Source organism: Chelonia mydas, chromosome 6 (assembly GCF_015237465.2).
Source record: "Chelonia mydas isolate rCheMyd1 chromosome 6, rCheMyd1.pri.v2, whole genome shotgun sequence".
NCBI lineage: Eukaryota > Metazoa > Chordata > Testudines > Cheloniidae > Chelonia > Chelonia mydas.
The window spans coordinates 62,266,780-62,292,690 of NC_051246.2; the positions used below are offsets into that span (position 1 = coordinate 62,266,780).

At 45.2% G+C, this 25,911-nt stretch overlaps 2 protein-coding genes across 4 annotated transcripts in view; one reads left to right on the forward strand and one right to left on the reverse strand.

Moving 5' to 3' along the window:
* Window positions 1-5,195: 5,195 nt before the first annotated feature.
* LOC102929816 (transmembrane protein 178B) lies at window positions 5,196-25,720 on the forward strand. 2 transcript variants are annotated; one of them, XM_037900234.2, is made up of 4 exons: window positions 5,220-5,840; window positions 15,387-15,500; window positions 17,823-17,960; window positions 24,243-25,720. In XM_037900234.2, exons 1-4 carry the CDS (start codon window positions 5,462-5,464, stop codon window positions 24,485-24,487), a joined length of 876 nt encoding a protein of 291 aa, XP_037756162.1. In that variant the 5' UTR covers window positions 5,220-5,461; the 3' UTR covers window positions 24,488-25,720. The 2 variants fall into 2 exon arrangements, with proteins under 2 accessions (XP_043404581.1, XP_037756162.1); XM_043548646.1 differs by lacking the exon at window positions 17,823-17,960 and having other exon boundaries at window positions 5,196-5,840; window positions 24,243-24,844.
* The window catches only part of PSMC3 (proteasome 26S subunit, ATPase 3), a 38,672-nt gene continuing 19,912 nt past the window's right edge, over window positions 7,152-25,911 (reverse strand). Inside the window, exons 13-14 of one of the 2 annotated variants that reach the window (XR_006291532.1) lie at window positions 16,612-16,714; window positions 7,152-7,561 (exon numbers count right to left, since the gene is read on the reverse strand). The gene's annotated coding sequence lies outside the window, so the exon portion shown is untranslated. The remainder of the gene's footprint in view (window positions 7,562-16,611; window positions 16,715-25,911) is intronic. The other variant, XM_037900230.2, reaches the window with a different exon arrangement.

Here is a 25,911-nt window from a genome sequence, read left to right on the forward strand (position 1 = left end):
AGTATTTAAAACCATCCAATGCTCTCATCACCTGATAACCGCGTAGATGAGGGGGTTGACTCCCCAGGACTCCCCATCTTGCCCCTTCTGACCTGTCTTTGTTTGGGGAATAGAAGAAATTCCTCCATGAGCTTCTTGGCTCCTCTTGCATTCACTGTTCAATGGGTTGCTGCAGGGCACCCCTGTCAGAGTGTGAGGAAAATTGGCTTGGCTTTAATTTTTAAGGAAGGTAAGTGATAATTGGGCCAGAAATGGAAACTCAGGTCACTTCTCTTAACTTTCTATGATTCTCTGGGCTGTGAGCTCAGATAGCAGCTGTCCTGGAGAGGGAGCAGAGACAACATGTACATGAAGCCAGCTATGGTCAAACCACATCCATGCTAATCCAGGAGTTTCCCGTGACAGCAGGCAGACCAGGTTGTTTAAAATACATAAGGTGCTTTCAGTAGCCAAAGCTTTAGGAATAGATCATGGAATAGGGCCTATGAGGAGCCAAGTATAGCTTGCTAACTGCAGGGGTATTGCTTTGTGTTCCACTAGCAGTGGAAGAGAGGAGGAGCTGGAAGAGGGTATGGGGAGGAAACTGAGAGGAATTGATGTTGGAGGTAGGTAGTAAGACTGAGAGGTAGGGTGAGTCTTTAAATTGACTGGTTTAGGAAACACTAATTTTCTGGTCTTCTCTGGAGATTAGAGAGAGCTGCAGATTAAATCAAATGCAACATTTCCAATTCATTTTTAATTCTTGATGTGATTATGGCTTCTGACTTGGCAGGTGCAAAAACTTCTTCATTTGCAGAAGAATGTTAGTCCTGTAATTCCCCTTTACATCTTGTGACTCTAAGGTACTAACAAGAGTGTGGTCCCACGTGGACAACACACACAACCATTAGAGAACCATGTTAAAACATGATTTAAAGAGGCTGCAACACAATTCCCCAAAACAGTTAGGTCTTGTCTACTGTGCCTGATGGAGCCATGGTATGAGGCAGTGACAGAAGAAGCAGGCTACCCAGTATGGTGGGGTTTATGGTGTGGATAGACCCTTACATTTTGCATTCTGGCTGTGAGCATGCACCTATATTGTCCAGGTTTAGCACAAGCAAGACAATGTCCGATACACACTTCTGTTCCTGAGAGCTGATTTCTAGCCTGAAGATTCATAAAGACCACTTTTTTTATTCAGGCAACTCAAGGATTGCCCAGAAAAGGGTTAAACTTCTCTTTCAGGCCTAGCAAACTGCTGAGTTTCTCCTGGATACCAGGCTTGCAGAGACAAAGTCTGAACAACTAACTGGCTTTGAACAGTGATAAAGCTGCAGCTGGAGGAATAAGTCCCGTGAAAGAGCCAGGATCAGAAGAGATTTTGTGCCTCTGGAGAAGCTGTATTTAAGTAAAACTGAGTCAAGTTAGCTTACTTCTCATTGCATACAATCAATGGGCTTTTTCTGCTGTTTAGGCCTTGTTCCACATTAAGGTGGTAGGGGTGGGGAGGAAGAATCATAAATGATCATAAATGCAGCTGTCCGTATTTTGTTGACTTAAAAAATCATGATGCTTTGTTTCTTAACTTGCTGAGTATTCTCAATGCAGCTCTTCACCATTGGGGTGCTTCTCAGAATCCTTCCACCTTCTGGGAAGCTTTGACTCTTGGGGATGGGAACACCCATCTTTTCTTTGACTCATGGAACATTCCAGGTTAGGCTGTGTTAGGTGTGTGGATCCTGCACACCCTCACTTCCTTGCAGCCTGGAAAGCAGCAAGTCAGATCTACCTCTACATCCGCTTTAGTCAGTTGGCCATTGTTTTTCCCCAGTTAGGGTTTTTCTCCTGATTGTTTTCTTAGCTCTGGCTCTGTAGTGTACTAAAATATAGGTTTAGAGGAAATTTTCCATGTACTCCCCTCCCCACCACTATCTTATCTACTAAATATGGCAGAATCTGCAAAAAGGATGGGGTTCAAAGAATGACTCACTGGAGGCTCCAATTTTCTCATTTCCTACTAAAGCTAGGCTTGTGTAAAGTGAGCAACTCCATCCCAAGAGTGTGGATTTGTGCTGTGAATCTCCTTAAGAACTCAAATTACTGGTAAGTAACACTTTTTGAATGAATTTTCTCATATCTTCTCCTTCCTTAAAGACTATACAATTCAGTTGAAAGTAATGAGCTGAAATGTTAGTTTAAAAGCATGTGTTGCTTTCAGTTTTGAACAGTTCTGTTCTTCTTACAGATACAGTGGGCTTTTACAAAAGTGATCACAGATGAAGTGAGGTAGGGTAGGTGCACTACACAAAAATGAGGAAGCTAGTTAAATGGAGAGTAAAATGAACAGTCACCAGCATGAAATGCCTGCCAGCTGTATGGAAACTATTTAAAAACACCATAATAGAGGTGCAAATTAAATGTTTACCCCCAAATTAAAAAACATAGAGGATCAAAACAATGCCACCATGGCTAAATAAGAGTAAAAGAAGCAGATAGAGGCAAAAAGGCATCCTTTAAAAATTGGAAGTCAGATCCTACTCAGGAGAATAGAAAGGAGCATGAACTCTGGCAAGTTGAGAAAGGAGGCAGGCCAAAAAAGAATTTGTAGAACAACTAGCAAGATTCATAAACTAACAGCAAAAAAAAATTTTTAGGACATCAGAAGCAGGAAGCCTACCACTGGATGATCGAGGTGCTTAAGAAAGACAAGGCTGTTGTAGAGAAGCTAAATGAATTCTTTGCATCAGTCTTCACTGCAGAGGATGTGAGGGAGACTCCCACACCTGAGGCATTATTTTAAATGACCAATCTGAGGAGTTGTCCCAGATTAAGGAGTCAACAGAGGTGGTTTTGGAATAAATTGATAAACAGTAATAAGTCACCAGGACCAGATGGTATTCACCTAACACTTCTGAAGGAACTCAAACATTAAATTGCAGAACTACCAACTCTGGTATATAACCGATCACTTAAATCAGCTTCTGAACCAGATGATTGGAGGATAACTAATGTGATGCCAATTTTTAAACAAGGCTTCAGAGATGATCCTGACAATTACAGGTCGATAACCCTAACTTCAGTACCAGGCAAATTGGTTGAAACTATATCTAATAATTCTGTTTCTTACTACGTAAATGAACGTGATTTGTTGGGGAAGAGTCAACATAGCTTTTGTAAAGGGAAATCATGCTTCATCAATCTATTAGAATTCTTTGAGGTGGTCAACGAACTTCAACAAAGGTGATACAGTAGTGTATTTGGACTTTCAGGAAAGGTCTCTGACCAAAGGCTCTTAAGCACAATTAGCTGTCATGGAATAAGATGGAAGGCCCTCTCATGGATCAGTAACTGATTAAAAGAAAACAAAGGGTAGGAATAAGAGGTCAGTTTTCAGAATGGAGAGAGGTAAATAGTGATGATCCCCAGGGATCTGTACTGGGACCAGTACTGTTCATCATATTAGATAAATGATCTGGAAAAAGGGGTAAACAGTGAGGTGGCAAAGTTTGCAGATGATGCAAAATTATTCAAGATAGGTAAATCCAAAGTAAACTTTGAAGAGTTCCAAAGGGATCTCTTAAAACTGGGGGAGGAACAAAATGGCAGATGAAATTCAATGATTATAAATGCGAAGTAATGCACATTGGAAAACATAATCTGAAATATACATACAAAATGATGGGACTAAATTAGCTGTTTCATTCAAGAAAGAGATCTTGGTGTTTACTGTGGATAATTCTCTGAAAACTTGTACTCAATGTGCAGCGGTAGTTGAAAAAGCTAACAATGTTAAGAACGGCATAGATAATAAGACAGTAAATATGATGATGGCACTATATAAATCCATGGTATGCCCACACCTGGAATACTGTGTGCAGTTCTGGTCACCCCATCTCAAAAAAGATACATTAGAAATGGAAAAGGTATAGAGAAGGGCAACAAAAATGATTACATGTATGGAACAGGTTCTATGGGAGGAGAGATTAAGAAGATTGGGACTTTTCAGTTTGGAAAAGAGACAACAAAGGGAGGCTATGATAGAAGTCAATAAAATGAGGAATGGTGTGGAGAAAGCAAATAAGGAAGTATTATTTACCACAGGAACCAGGAGCCACCCAATGAAATAGGCAGCACATTTAAAACACAAACTCAACTCCCAGTCTACCTGTAGAATTGGTTGCTAGGGGATGTGAAGGCCAGAACTATAACCTGGATTCAAAAAAGAATTAGATAAGTTTATGAAGAATAGGTCCATCAGTGGCTATTACCCAAGTTAGTCAGGGATGCAATCACATGCACTGGGTGGCCCTAGACTTCTGACTGTGAGATGCTGCAGCTGGATGTCAGAGGATGGATCACTTGATGGATTGCCCTGTTCTGTTCATTCCCTTTGAAGCATCTGTTATTGGCCACTGTTGGAAGATGGGATACTGGGCTAGATGGACCATTGGTCTGACCCTATAGGGCCAGTCATACACTATGTAGCATACAAGCTCGCTATACCCATCTGGTAAAGCCCTTCACTACAGACATGCAGTACCCCTATTCTAGATCTAAGTCCTCAGACAGATTTACAGATACCCTTCATGACTATCTTGTAGCACTCGTCTGTTCCGGTCATGGCTCTCTCCAGCTTCACTTGGCTATGATCATAAGATGGTACGGCAGAATGGCTATTCGCTAGAGACTGGGCTATCGCTAGTACCCTAAGCGGGATTTCAAACATGGTTCTCAAAGGGCTGCCCTTGTGCTCCCCTCTTAACTATCTAATAGCCAAAGTCTGCTGGTGATGGAGTCCCAGAGACTTTTGTAGGTCCGTTTCTTGGGGTGGATCCTATCGCTGGGTTTAACGTTGTCTTGCATTGAAAGAGTTATGTGGCTTGCATCACCAGAGTATCTGGCTGTGCCCTGCTGTGGCCACTTGAATTTGGGCCAGCTGGAGAAAAGCACAGCCTGCGATGCCTGCAGCATTTCACACACGCTTTCCTGCCAGAGGCAGCGGCAGATGGAAACACGTTTTCTTAAATTTCAGGGGCAGCGTTTCAGGAGGCGCAGACCGCGAGGAGGGAGGGCACGACACGGCAGATGATGCCCAGTCATTCCCTTGAGGGGGAGACCGTGTTTAGGGGCCTGCAGGCGGGAGGTACCCAAAGGCCGGGGCACTAACCGCCGTGGCCCCTCCGGCCCTGGGCCGCTCTCCCCGGCCTGCCGCTGGAGCAGAGCGCACGTTGCGCGCTTGCGAAGCGGCTTTTTGGCAGCCAGAGGTTCCCTGCCCCGCAGGCGCCGGACTTCGGTGGGGCGGGAACCCGGCTGTAGCCTCGCCCCGCCGGGGCCGCGCCGCCCGGGGCCAGGCTTCCTCCGGGGCAGGCGGGACCGTGCCCCGCTCCGGGCGCTCTTTCAGCGTCCCGGGGGCGGCCGCCCGGCTGCCGGGGACGCGCTGCCGCCCGCCCAGCCGCTCCCCGCCCCCGGCGCGGGTAAGATGGCGGCCGCGGCTCAGGCGCTGAGCGGCTCGGGGCTGCTTCTGGCCGCTGCCGCCCTCGCCCTCCTGGCCGTGGCCATCGGCACCGACTCCTGGTACCAGACGGACGCGCGGCGGCACCGCGAGCGCTGCCGGGGCTTCGGCCACAAGCGCAGCGACCCGCCCGGCTCCATGTCGGCGCCCAGCCCGCACCTGCCGCTCCGCGCCCGCCCCCCGCGGGCCCTGCTGCCCGGCCACCCCCCGGCCTCGGCCCCGGCCCCGGCCGCCGCCGCCCTGGACTCGCACTGCGGCCGCCGCTTCAACTCCACCGTGTCCGGGCTCTGGAGGCGCTGCCACCGCAAGGGGTACGAGCCAGACAGCGAGGAGCTCATCCGGAAAGGTGCGGGGCTGCGAGCTGGGGGCGGAGTGAGGGGGGCCGCTCGGGGGAGGCTGGAGGGGGAGGCCGGTCGGAGGGGGCCTGACAAGCGGGTCCGGTGGGAGGGGGCAGTCCGGGGTGCTGGGGGGGTCCCGGGGGGGGGGCCGAGACGGGCGTTCGGGGGGGCGGAGTGGGGGGCAGCTGGGGGCTCTGTCCAGTTGGGAGGAGCCCGCGCTGCCCTTTCCCTGGGCTGCCCCTTGCCGGTAACCGGGTCCCCTGAGGTTGAGCTGAGCATCTCCGGAGGCTGGAGCAGCCGCTGTCCGCGGTGCTGAGCCCTCCTCGCTCCCCGTTGAGCCCCCGGGAGCTGGCGCCGACCGGCCGAAAAGAGCCGTTGGGAAGGGCTGCGGGTCTCTGTCGCCCACCCGGCGACCGGGTCTCCGCTGCCTGCTGGGCCGAGGGCAGAGCCCCGGCGGGGGGGCTGGGGCCGGTTCTGCCCCCTCAGCCTCCCACCTGGCTGCACCAGTTTCTGGTGTGGGGGTGGCAGCAGCGCCCAGCTGCTCTGGGCCCGTCTCTTTGGAGGGGGGTGGGGGCAGGGAAGCAATGCCACTGCCTGGTGGGTAGTGTAGCTCAGGCAGCCAAGGAATTGTAAGGGGATTTGACACCTTCCCTTGAAGCTGGAAGGGAGCACTGGTGGCTCCAGGGGAGGGAGCTCACAGCCCTGGCCAGGAGTCTGTGGGTGACTGTGGCTTTTCACAGCCAGGTAGCTTTAAAAGGTTGTTATATGTATGTTGGAAGACCGGGTGGCAGATGCCTACCCCATGTAGCACTGTTACAGCTGTGCTGTTGTCTTGGCCAGGCCTGGGTCTGATCAGGGTGCTTCCCTCCTTGTCATGGAAAACATTTAGACTGCCCAATTTGGTCTGCAGGGCTTTTCCCAGTCTATTTTATAAAGTCCCCATCGTTGGAACTAGTGCCATTGTCCCGAGGAGACCCTTCCATATACCCCCTGGAGGGATTTTTCCTCCCTCATAACAAACCTATGAATTTGCTTCATTGGGTCAGTATCTTTTTGGCAGGTAATGGCCAAGAAAAAGGTGAAATATTCCAGGCATGGTCTTACCTGAGCTGTAGAGAAAGGGCCTAGCCCCTCCTATTACATCATGTGAAACTTCCATGTATTTTAATAGGTATGTACCCTCTCCCACTGCATGATCATCCCTCTGCTATGCCCCAATCTCTATGGTGGGGATAGAACTTTGATCCTGCTCTACCAGCACAGGCCCCTGCTATGTGAGTTAAGAACATTATCAGGGCATATGACACACAGTTGAGCAATTGTTTGAACATTATAATATTTTATTCTGATAGTGCAAACAGTGTGCTGTCTGACTTAGACGGGTATGAAGACAGCCCCTGTCCCAATGTGCTTACAATCCAGATAGACAATCTACAGAGAGTAGTTACGAGGTGGGATACAACAAAAATTCTGTTCTAAAGAGCATGATTTACTGATCCAAGAGAGATTTATTAACATGGATGAGTGAGGGGTGGGAGGAGAAGCTCTTTGACTTAGGCACAAAATGAAAATAAATAGCAAAAACCAAATGTTCCGGTAGTTTTTGATTGTGTCCTCCAGCTGTGGTTCAAGTCCCCATAGTCCCTGTACGACAGAAGATGGAATGACTCACTGTGGAGCTGGATTTCATCTCTGAATCCTCTCTAATGTGCAGCTGTGACTCTTGTTCCTAGAAATGCCATTACAAAATAAATTAGCTTCTTTCTCCATTTAATCTACCAGGATCCATTTTCATTTATATTTCCATGTTGATTTCATTCCACTAAAAGGCAGTTCATTAGTTTCATTTTATTAATTGACCTTGCCATTTTAAAATGTCTACCTCTGTTTCTGCTTCCTATTGAACCATTCTGCTTCTACTGAAATTACTAGCATTTCCCTCCCTCAAAGTCCCCCCCACATTACTTCGAGTCTCATTGTATTGTTCTTTTTTTAAACCTTGCCAAGAGTCCATTCCCATCAGCCAGAAAAGTGCAGGGGTTTTTTGGCACAGGAGTGGTGGTTCTCTGTCTAGTGCTTGATCCACTCACCTCTTTACTCACGGAAGTAAAGTCATTCACATCTGTTAGTATTGCAGGATCATGGATTTAAATGGATCTGGCTCTTTTCTCACTGTTTCCTCCTCATTCCCTGCCTTGCTCACAGCCTCTCCCCACCCAACTTTCCTGTGGCTACAGTTTGTAACCAGCCTCCTCAAGTCAGTGGGGAGATGACTTTGTCATTGTGCTCTTTTTCAGGGACATTATTATGTTTGGGGAACTATAGGCAAACATTTTCCCTTGTTAGGATCTGCAGGTTGTTACAATTTATCATTGCAAGGCTCTCTTTCTCCTTGCTTTGCAACAAACCCAAATCTGAAACCGTAATGGGGACTACTAATTGATTCATGGAAAAAGAAGAAATTTCAGAGGCCCGCAATGACAGGGGAATAAATGACCTTATAAGATTTCAATAGAGATTTTCTAAAAGATTTATTAAGGAAGCAGTCTAGGAAGGGGGAAATCCATTGTTTCAGTTCCTTATGGGCCTTTCTCAAGGTTTGAATAAACTAAGTTGACCCTGCCTTTTATATAATTATTTACCTATTACTACAAAACAAAAACTGATAACAGAAATAATATCTGGTAATTTGGATGTAGTAACTTGCATTATTACGTGGTAATATGATTTTTATAGAGACTTTCAAGCATCTCAACCTTTACAGATGAAAATTTCAGAACATAAATGTACAGTAAGGTACAAACTGAAAACTATCATGAGCAAAATTTAGCTGAGGAAATATTTAAACATAAGAGGGAATGGTAATGGGGGATTGTTTTAAAATGCTTTTATTAAATGCCCCAAAACCCCACACTTTTTCAATCATGAAAAGATTTCTTGGATAAAAAAATTTCTGATTAAGAGGGGAGGTGAAAGAAGCAATATAAAATAAAACAAATGGAGAACCTGATGGCAATGAGTGCCATCAGGAAATTGAGATAACTTCTCTTATCAGTTAAAGGGATCTGTGGAAAAAACCCCTATGGATAGCAGAGTTAAAAGACACTAAGAAGTTATTTAAATATAATCTGGAACAAAAAAATCCTAGCAATGGTATAGGACCATGTAAAAAGGACTGGGGCCTATTTTATAGCACCTTCCTTCTACCAGACCAGGCTTTGATCTTGCTGAACCAGCTCACTTCCTTAGTTAGTTCTGTCTGAGCTCTCTCAAGGAATCCAGGGAAGCAATATCCACGAGTTAGTTTTATTTTAAGCCTTCTTACCAAACAAATCAAAACTTTGCAGACTCTTTCCTCAAAGTCTGTGCAGGCTAACTGGTTGCTTCCCCAACTCTGACCCTCATGCTAGTAACTTCCGTAATTAAGATGTCCTGGCACTTGCCTCAGCAATAATGGACTCCACACAGTCTCCCTTCTGTCTGTTTGGTCTCTGGAGCAATAGCTCTCTGCATTAGCCCCTGTAGCAGTGCACTGGGAGCACAGGCCCTGTGGTCCCTCAGCTTTCTGGAAGATATTGCAGTTCTTTCCTCCATGTCCTACTCTTTTTCATGTGCAACAGGCAGGGCTAGTTAACCAGTTAGCTAGCTAGCTAGGTGCAGGCCTCTGACCCCAGAGGAATGGTACCCCTTATACTTTCACAGTCCCATATGAGAAAAGGAAGGTAAAATTATCAATCATCATACAGAAAAGGCAGTGGTAGAAAATAAATATTTTTTTTCTCTGTACTTAGAAATTAGCAGGAAGATGTAAGTGATATCATAAAGTGATAATGAAATACATACTATCCCATCAGTAACGAGGGAGAATGTTAAATAGCAACTGTTAAAGTTAAAACACTTTAAAATTTGCAGGACTGGATAACTTGCACCCAAGGCTATTAAAGGAATTGGGAGAGGAGCCCTGTGAACAATTAACATTGATTTTTAACAAATCTTGGAACACAGAAGATTCCAGAGGACTGGAAAAGCCAGCATAGCGCCATCATTTTAAAAGGTTAAACAGGATTAACCAGGAACTTTAGGCCAGTTACCGGGACATAAATCCTAATCAAGATTGTGAAAGACTTAATTTGGGATGCAATCAGTAAAGAATTAAAAAATGGTAGGATGATTAATCCAAATAAACATGGTTGTATGGAAAATGTGTCTTGTCAAAGAAACTTTATATATATATATTTAAATTTTGGATGTTTTAGCCGTGGAATATCAAGCAAGAGTAGGGGCTGGTATTTCCTCTGTATACAGTACTGTATTAGTGAATACTGTGTTTACTTCTGGTGTCAACACTTCAAAAAGGATGTTGAAAAACTGGAAGGAGTTCCGAAAAGAACTACAAAAATTATTTGAGGTCTGGAAAACATGCTTTATAGTGAGAGACTAAACAAGCTTAATCTATTTAATTTATCCATGAGAGGGTTAAGAGGTGACTTGATCACAGTCTCCAACTGTCTTCATGGGTAAGAGATTTGTGATAGTTAATGGCTCTTTATTCTAGCAGAAGGAGGCAGAACGTTATGCAATGGTTGAAAGCTGAAGCTAGAAAACCTGACTAGAAATAAGACACAATTGTTTAACAGTGAGAGCAATTAAACTTTGGAGTAATTTACCTAGGGATTTGGTGGATTCTCTAACACTTGCAGTCTTTAAATCTAGACTGCATATCTTTCTAAAACATATACCATAGCTTGACCAGAAGGTATGGGCTTGATGCAGAAATTATTAGATGAGGTTCTTTGTCCTATGTTATATAGGTGGTCAGACTAGATGATCATAATGGTCCCTTTTGGCCTTAATATTTATAAACTTCAAATTCACCTTCAAGGAAACACTTCTTGAGATAGTATCTTCTGTTTCCACCCTACATTTTACAAGACTAGAGTAAATTTTAAACTCTGAGAGAAAGTAATGAACTTAACATTTTGAAACCAGATGCATATTGGATTTATATTCTAAAAACATTTAAACCATCAGGTTTAAATAAAGAGCTGGTGCGTCTTTGTTTTAATTAATGGAGTTTTAACCAATGAGTCCTTAGTTCAGATCCCTTGGGACATAAGTGATCAAGAAAGCAAGCTATGCTCTTAAATTTTATATTTATATACTGAGATAAAAATGTAAAATTGCTTCTCATAGATATGTGATGGTACCATTATTCTTTACAGTAGTCTATCTAAAATAGGTTTTACCTTTGACAAACCCTACCTAACTCAATGTAGGAGGTAAATCATAGAGTTTGTTTTTGGGCCTGTATTGCAATATCTGTTTACTAATGTGACACTGATTTTTATAAGATTTGATTAATGTGGATGTTAGTTTTGTATAGAATTTCTAATTGTATAATTTGTATTATAGCTAACACTATGTTTTAGTCACGGGTATTTTTAGTAAAAGTCACGGACAGGGCACGGGCAGTAAACAACAATTCCTGGCCTGTGACCTGTCCATGACTTGTACTATATACCCCTGACTAAATCTTGGGCGTTCTGGGGCAAGGGGTGGCCCGCTGCTGCTCTGGGGCAAGGGGCAGATGCACTGGCCACTGGAGAAGTTATGGAGGTCCGAGAAAGTCACAGAATCTGTGACTTTGATGACCTCCATGACAGACTTGCAGCCTATATTATAGATTCCATAAAAACTCACACCAAGAAGCTAGATCTATAACAGGGGTGGCCAAACTGTGGCTTATGAGCTGCATGTGGGTCTTTTATCTTTAAAGTGCAGCTCTTGGAGTCCCCCACGCCCTCCCCTTTCTCCACCTACTAGACTGGAGGGGTGAACTTGGGATCTCTGCCTGGTGGTGGGCTAGGGGCTTCTGCCCTGCAGGGAGGGGGGTCTTGAGGACTCAGCCCCATGGGGCACACCTGCTGGGGCTCCGGGCTTTAGAAGGAGCAGGGCTGAAGCCCGAGCCTTGGTAGGTGTCATCTGCGGGGTTGAAGCTCTGCCAGGTGTGCCCGGCTCTTGAGTTTCTGAAGATTGTCATATGCGGCTCGGAGGGTCAGTAACTTTGGCCGCCCCTGATCTATAAGGTGTACACACTAAAGATTCAACCCTACCCTATAAAGTGTTTAGTATGGTAAATAATAATTGGATAGGTAATCAGTGATTGACGATGATTGGGATTACTTAGTTAATTAGATACCGTGATGTGGAGGATGTGGCCTAAGTACTTAATTCAGAGCTGTACAAATCTTTTGTGAATGAGACCTGATCCCATTGAAGTCAATAAGAGTTAGATTGAGTTCTGGGAATGGACAAGAGGCATCCATACAGCGAAATCCCCCATATTACCTCTCTGAATTAAGTCTTTATTAACAAAATTCAATTCTTGTTCCTCTGTCCTTGTTGATGAGAGCTGTATAAGGACTTAGAGAGGGAGCACACTCTGGAATCTCCCTCTTTAGTGTGGTTTAACAAATCTATGCACTCAGATTCAATTAAAGTCAACAGTCTTTTAGCATGTGAGAAATTGAGATCACCTCTCTCCCATCCCCTTCTCAATTTCTAAATATCCCTGGACTTAAGAGGGCCGCAGGTACTTGCTTTTTTTTCCTTGTGAAGTCTGTCCCTCCCCCAATATCCAGTGGAGCCTGGTCTGTGCTGAGAGGTTACTGTCCCAATGAATCTCATGAGAGAAGGAAATCATAAGAACATAAGATAAAAATGGCCAGACTGGGTCAGACCAATGGTCCCTCTAACCTGGTATCCTGTCTATGACAGTGGTCAGTGCAAGATGCTTCAGAGGGAATGAACAGAACTGGGTATTTTAGAGTGATCCATCCCGTTATCCAGTCCCAGCAGTTGGAGGTTTTGGGACACCGAGAGCATGGGATTTTATCCCTGACTGCCTTGGCTAATAACCATTGATGGATCTGTCCTCCATGAACTTATCTAATTCTTTTTTGAATCCAGTTATACTTTAGGCCTTCAACACCCTACTGCAACAAGTTCCACAGGTTGTCTGTGTTGTGTGAAGAAGCACCTTCTTTTGTCTGTTTTAAACCTGTTGCCTGTTAATTTCATTGGGTGACCCCTGGTTCTTGTGTTCTGTGAAGGGTAAATAACACTTCCCTATTCACTTTCTCCATAGCATTCATGATTTTATAGATCTCTTTATAGATCATATCCCCCCTTAGTCATCTCTTTTCTAAGATGAACAGTCCCAGTCTTTTTAATCTCTCCTTGTATGGAAGCTGTTTCATACCCTTCATCATTTTGGTTGCCTTTCTCTGCACCTTTTCCAATTCTAAAGATGATCAGAACTGCATGCAGTTTTCAAGGTGTACCATAGATTTATATAGCAGCTTTATGATATTTTCTTATTATTATATATCTCTTTCCTAATGGTTCCTAACATTGTTAGCGTTTTTGATTGCTGCTGCATAATGATTTGAATGTCTTAGAGAACTAGCCACAATGACTCCAAGATCTCTTTCATGAGGGGTAATATCTAATTTAGACCCCATCATTTTGTATGTATAGCTGGGAACATGTTTTCCAATTTGCATCACTTTGCACTTACCAGCATTGAACTTTATCTACCATTTTTGTCGCCCAGTCATCCAGTTTAGTGAGATCCCTTTTGTAATGTTTTGCAGTCAGCTTAGGACTTAACTATCTTGAGCAATTTTGTACTGTCTGTGAATTTTGCCATTTCACTGTTCACCTCCTTTTCCAGCTCATTTGGTCTTTCAACCAGTTATTGATCAATGAGAGGACCATCCCTATTATCCCATGACAGCTTAGTTTGCTTAAGAGCCTTTGGTGAGGGACCTTGCCAAAGGCTTTCTGAAAGTCCAAGTACATGATATGGTCTGGATTATCTTTGTCCACATGCTTGTTGACCCCTCTCTCAAAGAATTCTAATAGATTGGTGAGGCATGATTTACCCTTCGAAAAGCCACACTGACTCTTCCCCATCATATTATGTTTGTCTGTTCTTTACTATACTTTCAATCAATTTGCCTGGTACTGAACTACGCTTACCAGCCTGTTATTGCCAGGATTGCCTCAGGAGCCTTTTTTAAAAATCAGTGTCACATCTATCCTCCAGTCATCTGGTTCAGAGGCTGATTTAAGTGATAGGTTACATACCACAGTTAGTAGTTCTGCAGTTTCATATTTGAGTTACTTCAGAACTCTGGGGTGAAGATCATCTGGTCTGGTGACTTATTTAAATTATCAACTTGTTCCAAAATCTCCTCTATTGGTACCTCAATCTGGCAGAGTTCCTCAGATTAGTCACCTAAAAGATGGCTCATGTGTGGGGATCTCCCCTATATCCTCTGCAGTGAAGACTGATGCAAAAAATTCATTTAGTTTCTCTACAATGACCGTATCTTCCTTGTTTAGCACCTCAATTGTCCAGTGGCCCCACTGACTGTTTGGCAGGTTTCCTGATTCTGATGTATTTAAGTTTTGGGGGTTTTTTGTTTTTACTGTTTTTGTATGCTTATCTTCAAATTCTTTCTTGGTTTGCTTATTATACTTTCACACTTGTCTTGCCGGAATTAATGCTCCTTTCTATTTTCTTCACTAGGATTTGACTCCCAATTTTTATTGGATTCCTTTTTCCCTCTTTTACCCCACTGTTTAGCCATCATGACATTTTTTTGGTCCCCTGTTTTATTTATTTGTCGTATAGATATAATTTGAGCCTCTATTATGGTGTTTTTAAACAGTCTCCATGCTGTTTGCACGCATTTCACTCTTCTGGCTGTTCCTTTTTAATTTCTGCTTAACTAGCTTCCTCGTTTTTGTATAGTTCCCTTTTTTGAAGTTAAATGCTATTGTGGTGGGTTTCTTTGGAATTTTTCCTCCTACGAGGATGTTAAATTTTAATTACATTATGGTCACTGTTACCAAGTGGTTCAGCTAATATTCACCTTCTGGACCAGATACTGTGCTTCACATAGGACTAAATCAAGGATTGCCTCTCCCCTGATGGGATTCAGGACAAGCTGCTCCAAGAAGCAGTCATTAATGGTGTCTAAAATTTTTATTTCTACATCCCTTCCAGAGGTGGCACATACCCAGTCAATATGAGGATAGTTGAAATCTCCCATTATTACTGAATCTTCTGCTTTTGTAGCTCTCTCTAATCTCCCAGAGCATTTCACAACCACTGTCACAAGGAGCTGTTCCCTAGTATGCTTTTACTAGTGTTTTGTTCACTCCCAAGCAATGGGGCTGCCTTCTCCTTCAGTGACTATTCCACACTCACCCCCTCCCCTTTTAATTGCAGGTCACACTTTGTGCGCTCATCCCAAAACTCATTCACAGTCACAGTCCCTTTTTTGGTTACACTTGTTCTGTTACTGTCCTATTCATTTGCTGGCTTGAGTTAGTGGGTTAACTTCGAACTAAGACCATCATGTGTCTGCCATGCTAGACTGGCAAACTCTGCTTCTTAGGACAACAGAGGGAAGGAGGCACTTCCTAAAGTCAAGCTAGGTACAGGGATTTCACTTGAACATTGATCTTTCTGTCTCTTTCAGGAGTTATTCAGCGCTGCACTGCTGTGAAGTACCATTACACCTCATCCTCTCTGCCACGCAACTTACCCATCAATATTACCAACATCATCCGGCAGGACGAGTGGCATGCTCTCCGTAAGTAATCCAGACTCTTACCAATGCCATGCACCCTTACTGAGCAGAGTACAAGCATATTCAGAATCTTTCATATCTAAGTCACTGCCATGACTTCAGTACCAAATGGGGCACTGATGCAGAGATTAATGACTGGTATCTAGAGCTAAAATGAACCTTAATTAGGGAGGCTGGAGACAAGCAAATTATGTTAATAGAAAATTAATAGAAAGTGACCCAAGTGTAGAGGACATTTGGAGTGGCTAGTGCAGGGGCCATATAAATTGGCAATAATGGTGCAGAACTGCTAGGGTGTGATGGAAGTGTCACTGCAGTTTATTGAATACCGTCTCAGCGGCTAGGTGTTGGTCAGACTCAATGCTGGAGCACAGATTAGTCCTATTAGGTAAGGGCTATACACTTATTTGATTTGTACAGTGCCTGCCATGCTTTCTCTCTACATCCCAAATGGTGCATAACCTCTTTCTAGCTCCCTAACTCTCATGACCTCTCCTCCCAGAAAGTATGCTAATTTTGACTTTTCCACAAGCTCATCCCTGCATCCTCCGGTTCATAAATTCATAGACACTAAGGTCAGAAGGGGCCATTATGATCATCTAGTCCGACCTCCTGCACAACGCAGGCCACAGAATCTCACCCACCCACTCCTGCAAAAAACCTCTCACCTATGTCTGAGCTATTGAAGTCCTCAAATTGTGGTTTAAAGACTTCAAGGAGCAGAGAATCCTCCAGCAAGTGACCCGTGCCCCATGCTACAGAGGAAGGCGAAAAACCTCCAGGGCCTCTTCCAATCTGCCCGTGAGGAAAATTCCTTCCTGACCCCAAATATGGCGATCAGCTAAACCCTGAACATATGGGCAAGATTCACCAGCCAGATACTACAGAAAACTCTTTCCTGGGTAACTCGGATCCCATCCCAAACCCCTCGCAGCTGCCTGGTCACCTGCAACCCACCTGAAAGTGCTCCACTCTCTCTCCTTCCTCACCTACTTCCCCTATTTGTCCTATCCAAGTTCACCTTGCCTTCTGGGGTTCCCTTCCTGGACTCCTGAGGATATGAGCTACTAGGCAACCCAGCTTCCTCTGCTGATTTCTACCCTTTTTTACTTACCAGCACAAGCAGAGGTGACTTTTTATGCAATTAATGCAACATGACTGAGATCATGCTGTAGCCTCACACATCTGCATGTTCATAGAGGTGCTGCACATGGATGCTGTCACAAAGAACTATGGTTAGAGAGACATACAAGAAAATGCCACAGGGCTTGACAAGTCTGTAGGTGTGGGGCTCAGAACACCAGATTCCTACATTCTGGTCTAAATTTTGAAAAGTTATTAGTGATTTTTGGTGTGCCCAAGTTGAGACACGTTAAAGGGGCCTGATTTTCAGCAAGTGCTGAGCATCAGTCCTATGAAAATAAAACCTTTTTAGAGTGATGCAAGTTGGGCTCCCAAACTCATTATCATTTTTTTAAAAGGTAGCTCTCGGGTCCAGCAAGATCAGAGACAAGTAGGTGTACTACAGTGAGGAAGAGAGGAGCTGAGCTCTAGATAGCATTACCCAGTGTCCCTGATGCCCCAGTACACAGGGTACACCCCATCCATTTCCCCAGCCCCATTTGAGCTCAGGGAAAACAGAAACTGCCAGGAGAAGCCAGCCAGAAACTGAGTTGACGGCAGCAGCAGAAAAGAAGCAGGGACCTCCAGATGTTGAAGACATCAGTGTCTGGATATTTTTTTTACAGCTTTTACTATGGACAGTCTCTCCCCTGTTTTGATTAGCTGTTTGCTCCAATCCTCTTCCTCCTGTTCCCTCAGTCTCTTCACCTCAGCCTCACTACACCTGCCCTCCATACTTTTCCCCATTTCCTTTACCCCCTCCTTTCAGTGTCTCCTTTCTTTTGCTTTGTGTCTCTGTCTAGCTAATCACCTCCCAACAACAACAAATAACCCTAGTGTAACAAAGCAACAAAAAGTTGTGGTTTTAACAGGTTTGCAAACCATCAGAGTGTTTACTATGCTGTTATATTGTATCCCTTCTACCCATCACCCTCTGTCCAATTTGTCTCTTGCACTTCAGGACAGTGTGTAGTTCCCAGCACAAAGGGGCCCTGGTCTCAGTGTGCCTAGACACTACTGTAATGCAAACAATTTCTTTCTAAGAGGGTGCAGTAAGGGAAGCCCATCAGGGATACTAACTTTAGGGACAGTAGACCTAATAATCTCAATGGATTGTGTCTGTTCTCTCTCTCTCTCCCCTCCCCACAATCCTGTCTTGGTGTCTCCTTTGTTTCTTCCCCTCTTGCTCCTCTCTCTCCTCAGATCTGCGAAGAATGACAGCCGGTTTCATTGGCATGGCAGTCTCCATCATCCTGTTTGGCTGGATCATTGGTATGCTGGGCTGCTGTAAACAGCACGAGCTCATGCAATATGTGGCAGGGCTGCTCTTCCTCATGGGAGGTGAGAGTTTTTCTCTTCATTCTAATATCAAACTTTTGATAGAAAACATTAGAGCCACATCCCAAGCAGGTAGAAGTACAATCAGCCTCATCAGCAAACTGCACAAAGCCATTTATTAATGCAATAGTTGATGTAACAGAGGTTGAAATTTTAGACACACGTGGCAGGAGATGAGTCAGGGTTCTTCTTTGCACCTGTGTCAGTGTAGATCTCACTGTAGGCATGCATGCAAGATCAGAGTCTTCTGAGTAGCGGTGTCCATAAAGGCTGTGCATGTCCCCTGTGCCATCTCGTGCTCCTGCACGAGGGCATAAAGGATGGGGCAGTAGTGACCCTCCCTCAGTTCCCTCTTGCTGCCCATGGAAGTGAGGCAGAATCTAGTGACTGCTCGACCCACTACACTCTTCAGTCCATCTGGTGAAGAATTATGTCCCTATACTTTCTCTAAAGGATATTTTTTTTTTTAAATGGGAAATTGATGATCTCTATGTACAGCAAGACAAGGGGCTTAGCGCCAAACACCACACCTCATGGCAGAGTCCACTCTGGGTTCGAACCCTACCTAACCTGCAATGGGCTGATCTCCCTCAAGGATGGATACAGACGAGGCCTCTTCTGTCTAGGAGAGCTACCTCCTGAATAAGTGCTTTTTATGCAAGTCCTTCTCTGCCACGACCCACAAGTCCAGGGAAGTGGGGCTCAAGCTACATTTGCTTGAGCAGTCCATTTGGGTCACTCTAGTTGTAACAGTCACCTCTGGGTCGAAAGTGAGGATGGATAAGCCAGCATTGTCCAGTGCTTATTTAAGGATTTAATACTTCGGGATGGGGCAGTGGAAAGTAGAGAACGCTGGCAGAGTCGGCGCTGAACACTTCAGTGTCAAGTAAGACCTCAGCATGGGCACCTCAACTGCAACAGTCCTGGCATTGATTAAATCAGCATGAACAACTCCAACTCCCGTACCAACTGCCCTGACTCAGGCAGCACAGCCAGCCCCTGTGCCCACTCATAAATAGCATACAAACTTGTGTAGTTGGTCTGAGCATCCGTGTAACTCTGACTGAGGGGAGATCCCGGATGGAAGACAAGGGAACACTACTTCAAGGACAAAGCTCCTAATCAATCATGCAGAACAAGAGACCCGGTTGCAGTGATGCTCAGCTCTGTCATGAGTAAGAGGCTCAGGTATTCTCCGGAGATATCCTTGTCACTCCCAGAGATGTTCCCAATACTGAAGAGATGGCTGGTACCAGCCTTGTACCATTACTGAGCATCACCCTGGAATGAGGTGAGAGATTCCTCCTCCCCATCACTGATGTAATTCTTCTTGCCAGCGTCGAGCAGAAAGTCCTGTCTCCTGTCATCAGAGAATGACCCAAGGAGGGTATCTAGGAGTGCAACCAGCAGGGAGGGGGCACTGGGCCAGCCAGCCCTAATGTGGCCAATATCTGTATGGCATGCCATATTGGTCTTACTGACAACTGTCCTACCACATGTCAAGGAGCAGATCACCTTCCTGCACTCCATGCTCTCCGGCAGCTTTTTTGGCTGGGCCAACCACACTAGAACCAGACATGGGCCCAGAGAAAAGGAGACTAGAGGACAGCCCCCAGCATCCTCCAATGGCAGACAAGGTGGTAACGCTAGCATTTGCCTCAGCAATAGAAGACTCTAATACCTTCCAGGACTTCCTGTCCTGAATGGTAGAGACCTTGGACATCGAGATTAAGTTCATGTAAAGAGTCTCATAAGCTCTTTGATATTCTGAGTGCGATGACCCTCGTCAGCATCACTCTCCCTATTAATGAAAGGATCCCAGAACTGGTGAAAGAGCTATTGCAGACCCCGGCCACTCTTCCTCCCACCTCCAGGAGTGTGGAGAAAAGGTATCAGGTGCTGCCAAAATGTTTTGAGCACTTCTGTGCTCACCCAAACCCAGGTTATTGGTCATCTGCAGTGCAAGAGAAATCAAAGTCTAAGAAGGGCACGCCTAAGAATAAAGACCCACAAAAGGCATCTTCATGAGGTGTTGCTTTGGGTGGTGAATTACCAAGTACAATTACTTCATGTGGGAAAGAATAGCAGGGATAACATGAAAGATCATCAAGGAGGAGCAGATGGTTCATGGGAACATTGCTGCAGGTAGCGATGGATGCTTTTGATACGACTGCAAGACTGATTGCTACAGCCCTCACTACAAGACAGGTCTGCTGGCTCCAGGCACTGGGCATACCACAAGAAGTACAGGCCATGATAAAGGACCTGCCTTTCTAGGGAATGGCGCTCCTAAACTAGTGGACAGATGAAGTGCTCCACTTCCACAAGGATTCAAAGGCCTTTTTAAGGACCCTGGGATTTACACATCAGCCCCCTACAGAAACTCTTACAAATATCAACTCCACCAATGGCAGGGGAGGTTGTCTTACTTCTAGGGCCAACAGCTGGAATATCAGCCGCAGGGGATGCCCATCTTCCACCACTTTGGTCAACCCAGCTTCCTCTGAGACAGCAGATTTGATGGGAGGGTTGAGAGAGACAACGGTGCTGATCTAAAGTCTCTAACTACTTCAGCAACTATTTTGCTCCATTCCAACAGGCCTGGGTGGCTGTCACAGGTAACAAAAGGCATTAGACAACATTGCCCAAGGCTACCCTGTACGGTTCTATTGACTACATTCTCCCTTCCCCATCGGTGACCTCTCTCATAAGAGCCTGTTAAAACAAAAATGACCTCATTGCTTCATCTGGGAACCATAACTGAGATACCATAGGAATACAGATATTTCTTTATCCTGAAGAAGAGAAGCAGTCCTATCCTAGGCCTGAGACAGACTCAGGATGGTAATATTTTTCTCCATCTCTGCAAGCAAAGGACTGGTTCATGGCTCTCAACTTGCAGGATCTGTACTTCTATAGCCCCATCTAGCTAGCACACAGGAAGTATCTAAGATTCACGGTGGGGTCAAACTATTACCAATAGTAGGTGGTGCTGTTTGGACTCTCTGTGGCCCTGAAAGTCTTCACAGAACGCCTAACAGTGGTAGCAGCACAGCTCAAAAGAAAAAGCATCCACATCTATCCTTACCTGGACAATTGGCTGATCAATGGTGGATCTCAGCAGGAATCTGCAGCACAACTGAAGTACATCATCCCTCTCCCTATTCTCTCATCTGGGACCCCTAGGTATGTCTGCATGGCCCACTCCTTTTGGTGTAGAGTACAGACCCTACATGCCCTGCTACCGCAGTGCAGTGCAGGCGGTGAGACACTGCTTAGGAAAGTAGAGTAAGGACATGCCTAAACCCTATTGGTACATACCCTACGTGCCCAAGCAGTGCCTCCCTTGTCTATAGTGCTGTTTTTAGCAGTGTAGTGTCCCGCTGCCTTCATGTTCCTGGAGTCTTTCCCCACCACAGCAAAAGGCTCGAGCAGTGAGAAAAGGCTCTGTCAGGGGAGGAAACGCTGCAGCAGTTCCCCATTGTTGGAGCCTTTCCCTGCTGCAGGGAGCTGCCAAAGCCTTTCCCCACTTTCTGCCCCCAGCCAAAGCCTTCAACTGGCATGTGTAGCTACACACCGCAGTGTGGACACAGCCTGCTTTTCACGGCTGTGTGTAGCTGCACGTATCCTATACACTGCTGCTAGTGGTGTGCAGTGTAGATGTATCCCTGGTGAACTATGAAAAACAGTCTCTCACCCCATCACAGACGACAGAGTTCGTAGGAGCCCTGATTCCAGTTTGGCGAGAGCATCCCTTCCTGAAGAAAAGTTCCTGCCCCAGCAATCACTGGTGCTCAACTGCAACTGTATGAATGTGTCTGGGGCTGCCAGGCCACACTGCTTGGCAGACTTCACCTGCGACTGTTCTACCTTTGTCTCAGGTAGCTGTATTCCCCAACAAAACACCAGATGAACAAGAATATGATGGTCTTACTGCAGGTTGTCACAGAACAGAGCTGCTGGAAGGAACCTGAAAAATGGGCTTGGAGGCATTACCATTCTGAAACCCCCCCCCCACACCCCCCTTACTATTTTAATCGCACACACATCAGGTACAGATTGGAAAGCCCACTGGAACATCTACAAATGCAAGGAACTCAGTTCCTAGAGAATTAGGAGGCTCTACATCCATGTGCTGGAGTTCACAGTCAGGCTAGCCCACATGGCCTTTCTATCTGTTCTTCAAAAACTCTACAGTGCAGCTCCTAATGGATAACACCTTGTGATGCACTACATAAACAGGTAAGGAGGCATCTGCTTGGCTCCTCGCTGCCTGGAAGTCATCAGGCTCTAGCCATGAAGCCAACAGGGATAACCCTAATGGGTTTTCACCTCCTGAGTGTCGCCACCAACCTAGTGGATTTCTTAAGCAGAGAATCAGTAATCACTTATGAATAGTTGTTTCATAAATTCCAAGACTAGAAGGGGACCATTGTCATAATCTGGTCTGACCTCCTCTATAACACAGGAGATAGACCTCTCCCAAACTGATTCCAAGCATGTAGCTTTAATCTTCTTTTAAAATGGTCCATGATGGAGTGTGGTGGAAGTCCCTCATTGATCCTTTTATTCCTATGTTGCACCTTCACTAAAAACCACAAAATGTGAAAATTGGTAGTTTAGGTCAATAACTAGGGTAAAGGGATTTGAAGCCATGTCAACCAAGGTTTCTGAGAAAAGATGGCCTGGAAAATGAGCTATTTTCCAGGATGCAAAAGTATTCAAACTTTTTTTTTCCCCCCTGTGAAGTGGCAAAAAAAGAAAGGCAGGAGACATGCAACATAGTTTACTAGCCTACCCTAGCGGAGATATTGTGCACAGTGCAAAATTTAGTGGAATGAGATGAAGATTTGGCAAGCTCCAGCATGTTTAGCGCATTGCTAAATGTGGCAAAGGCAGAGCTCTCTGCTTCCTTTACAAAAAAAAAAATTGTAGTCTTTTACCTAGCAATGAGATCTTAGCATAAAATCTGAACCTAAGAAGGCTGGTCCATGGAGAGAATGAATGTTGGTTTGTAGCAAAAGGTTCATAAGAGGACATTTTACTTTGTACCTAAGTGAGGGAGAGCAGGGGAAGCTCAAAAGAGCCAGATCTAGGCTACAAGTACTTCCTGAGCTGGGAGGCAGGGGGACTGCCCTAGTTAGAGGAGTCTGGGTATCCGCTCTCCTCTAGTCCATTCAGGGAACCGAGAAGGCCACTGTTGGTAGTTGAGTCCAAAACAAACAGTCCCCCTGGAGGCTGAGCAGCACAAAGTGCTCCACTTCCAAAACAGCAGCACAATGTTCTGGCTTCCCCGCATGAAGGTTGGCTGGTGTGAGAAGTGTCACTTTAACTCCTGGATTTCCAACACTTTGGTTTAAATGACCTATCCAGGACATGCGTGGTGGATATAGCTACAACCTTAAATTTGTTGGTGCATAAATATTCAGCACAAATACGTACCAGGTGCTTTAATAGTGAAGGCTGCACCTTTACCAAGCCAAGAAAGGCTTCCCTTCAGCTTTCTCTAGGAATGGGTGAAAGAACAGCTGGAAGTTTACTATGGAGGCCTGCCTAGCTCTACTGAAAGTTTGGTGAGCTGAGGGGGTAAACAGCATGTTTGTAGAACTCTAGCTTCCCATTTCAGCTAAGGGCACTGACAGGAAATGAGTCAAGTTAGCAAAATACAGCAGAGAATGGGAGAAAATTAATCTGAAACAGCTGCTGGACGGTAGGGCATAGTTGAGACAAGTGTAGGAGTGAGCACTAAGGCCCTGTCTACACTAACTGCTGCTGCGATCAATGCAGTGGTGTTGATTTAGGGGGTCTGGTGAAGATCTGCTAAGTCAATAGCAGAGCACTCTCCCAATCAACTGGGGTACTCCACCTCCTAGAGGAGTAAGGTAAGTCTGAAGGAGAACATCTCATGTAGACACTGCAGTAAGTTGACCTCAGCTACATCAACTTGAGTTACGTTATTCACATTACTTGAGTTATGTAACTTAGGTTGACTTACCATAGTAGTGTAGACAAGACCTAAGTTAGGCAGGTGAGTGTAATGGTGGGAGAGGAAGCTGACCTGAGCAGCTGGAAAATGAAATGCAGTGTAGTGGAGTTGTAGGCTGTGTTTTGGGTGTTTTTAAATCATTTTCTGTATGATTTCACTGTAAAGAATAAAAGCTCATCAAGAGGCTGAGGCTTGGGGAGGGAGGAAGGAAGGAAGGAAGGAAGGAAACTATGGATACAGCTGCATTGCTTTGCAGGCCTGGTCAAAGGCCTACTATTCTTTTTGCTTTCCTCCTGCAGGTACATGCTGTATCATCTCACTCTGTACCTGTGTGGCTGGGATTAATTTTGAGTTGTCTCGCTATCCTCGCTATGTCTATGGGCTGCCAGAGGATATCAGCCATGGCTACGGCTGGTCCATGTTCTGTGCCTGGGGAGGCCTAGGACTTACTCTTTTGGCTGGATTCCTCTGCACCCTGGCCCCCTCACTCAATGCCTCTCGTACTGCTGTACAGAAACCCAGACAGGAAAATGGAGCTGTGTGACCTCAAAGGGTGCAGGAGAAGAGACTCCAGCAAGCACAGCCTATGTAAAACTGTGGATTAACAGCACCATGGACATTTCTGCCCCATTGCTGAGGGTGGTGCACACCTGTGGAACAAACTAGGGATGTTAAAGGTTTTTAGCCAAGTCCTGTGGTTCTCTTGCTACAGAATTTCTGTCAGACTCTGCAACAAGCTGGGGTTGACGTCTCACTGATTTGCTCATTGATTTAAGAGGAGTTTTTCTTTTAAATACAAGGGATTATCTCCTGTTTAGTTGAAACACTAACTGCAGCTCTTTTGTTCTAGTCCAGTTGTGGAGGATTCTTGTCCATTATAAATGTATAGCTGCAGAGTTTGTGTAACGCTGACCACCCTTCCAGCTGGCTTGGCCTCCAGCAGTTTGGCTCAGCCCTCCATCTTCCAAAAAGAGCCCGGAGATCCAAATAATGGTTCAGGCAAAGGGCAATTCATCCATCCTCAGTATTGATAGATCTGTGGCTGGTGGCTACTACTGAACTTGCTTGGAAAGACAGCAGGAGTTAAACAAACCAGCCTTCCCCTTCTTTGGGGACAGGGGGAGTTGGTCCTCTACTTTCCACATCAGGCCCTTCCTGCAGCTGAAGTCAGTCACTTCTTTGCCAGTTAATGCACATGACCCTAGGAGCTACAAGCAACATTAATTCACTGTGGAATTGTTCCACAAGGGGAGAGAGGTGCATTTCTGTGGCAGTGGTTTCAGCTCCTGGGATCAACCTCAAGGACCCAGCCTACCTGCAAGGAAAGAGCTCTCTGTGAAAAGAGTTGATAGCTTTTACTGTTGAGCTTAGAGGGAGACATGCTGCCACCATGAAGATAGAGCAGTAACAGTAGTTTGTTGCAGTATTACCAGAAGACTTATTTTCCCCAGAAAGCTTGGCTTATGCTCCTTTCATACACTGGCCCTAGTTGTCCATGTGGGATATATCAGCTGTGCACAGTTCAGTTGATTCATTGTCCTGTAATCAGCACTAAGGCTAACTCAGGAACATGAGCCAAGCTACTGGCAGGTAAAGTTTTCTTTCATACATACCTCCTGCTGCTCCCCCACTAGGTGCAGTGGGAGAGGGATTGTTTCTCTAACACAACTGAATGGCATGTAAGATAAGCAGTGCTAAAGTCAGTATATTTATAAAGTATCATTTTTAAATGGAGGCTGTGATTCTCAACTGGCATTAAAGTACTGAAAAACTTGAATGGCTTGATGAGTTATTTTGCAGAGCAGTAACTATTCACTCCACTTCAAGCTGTATACAATAGCCATATATTAACAGGTTGAGAAAGGGGTGCAACAGCCACCAAGAGGGAAGGATCCTGGGTGGAACTGGGAGCAAGAAGGTAAGAACATTCTTTTGCAAAAGAGAGGTGAAGAGGCTTGTGGTATGGGA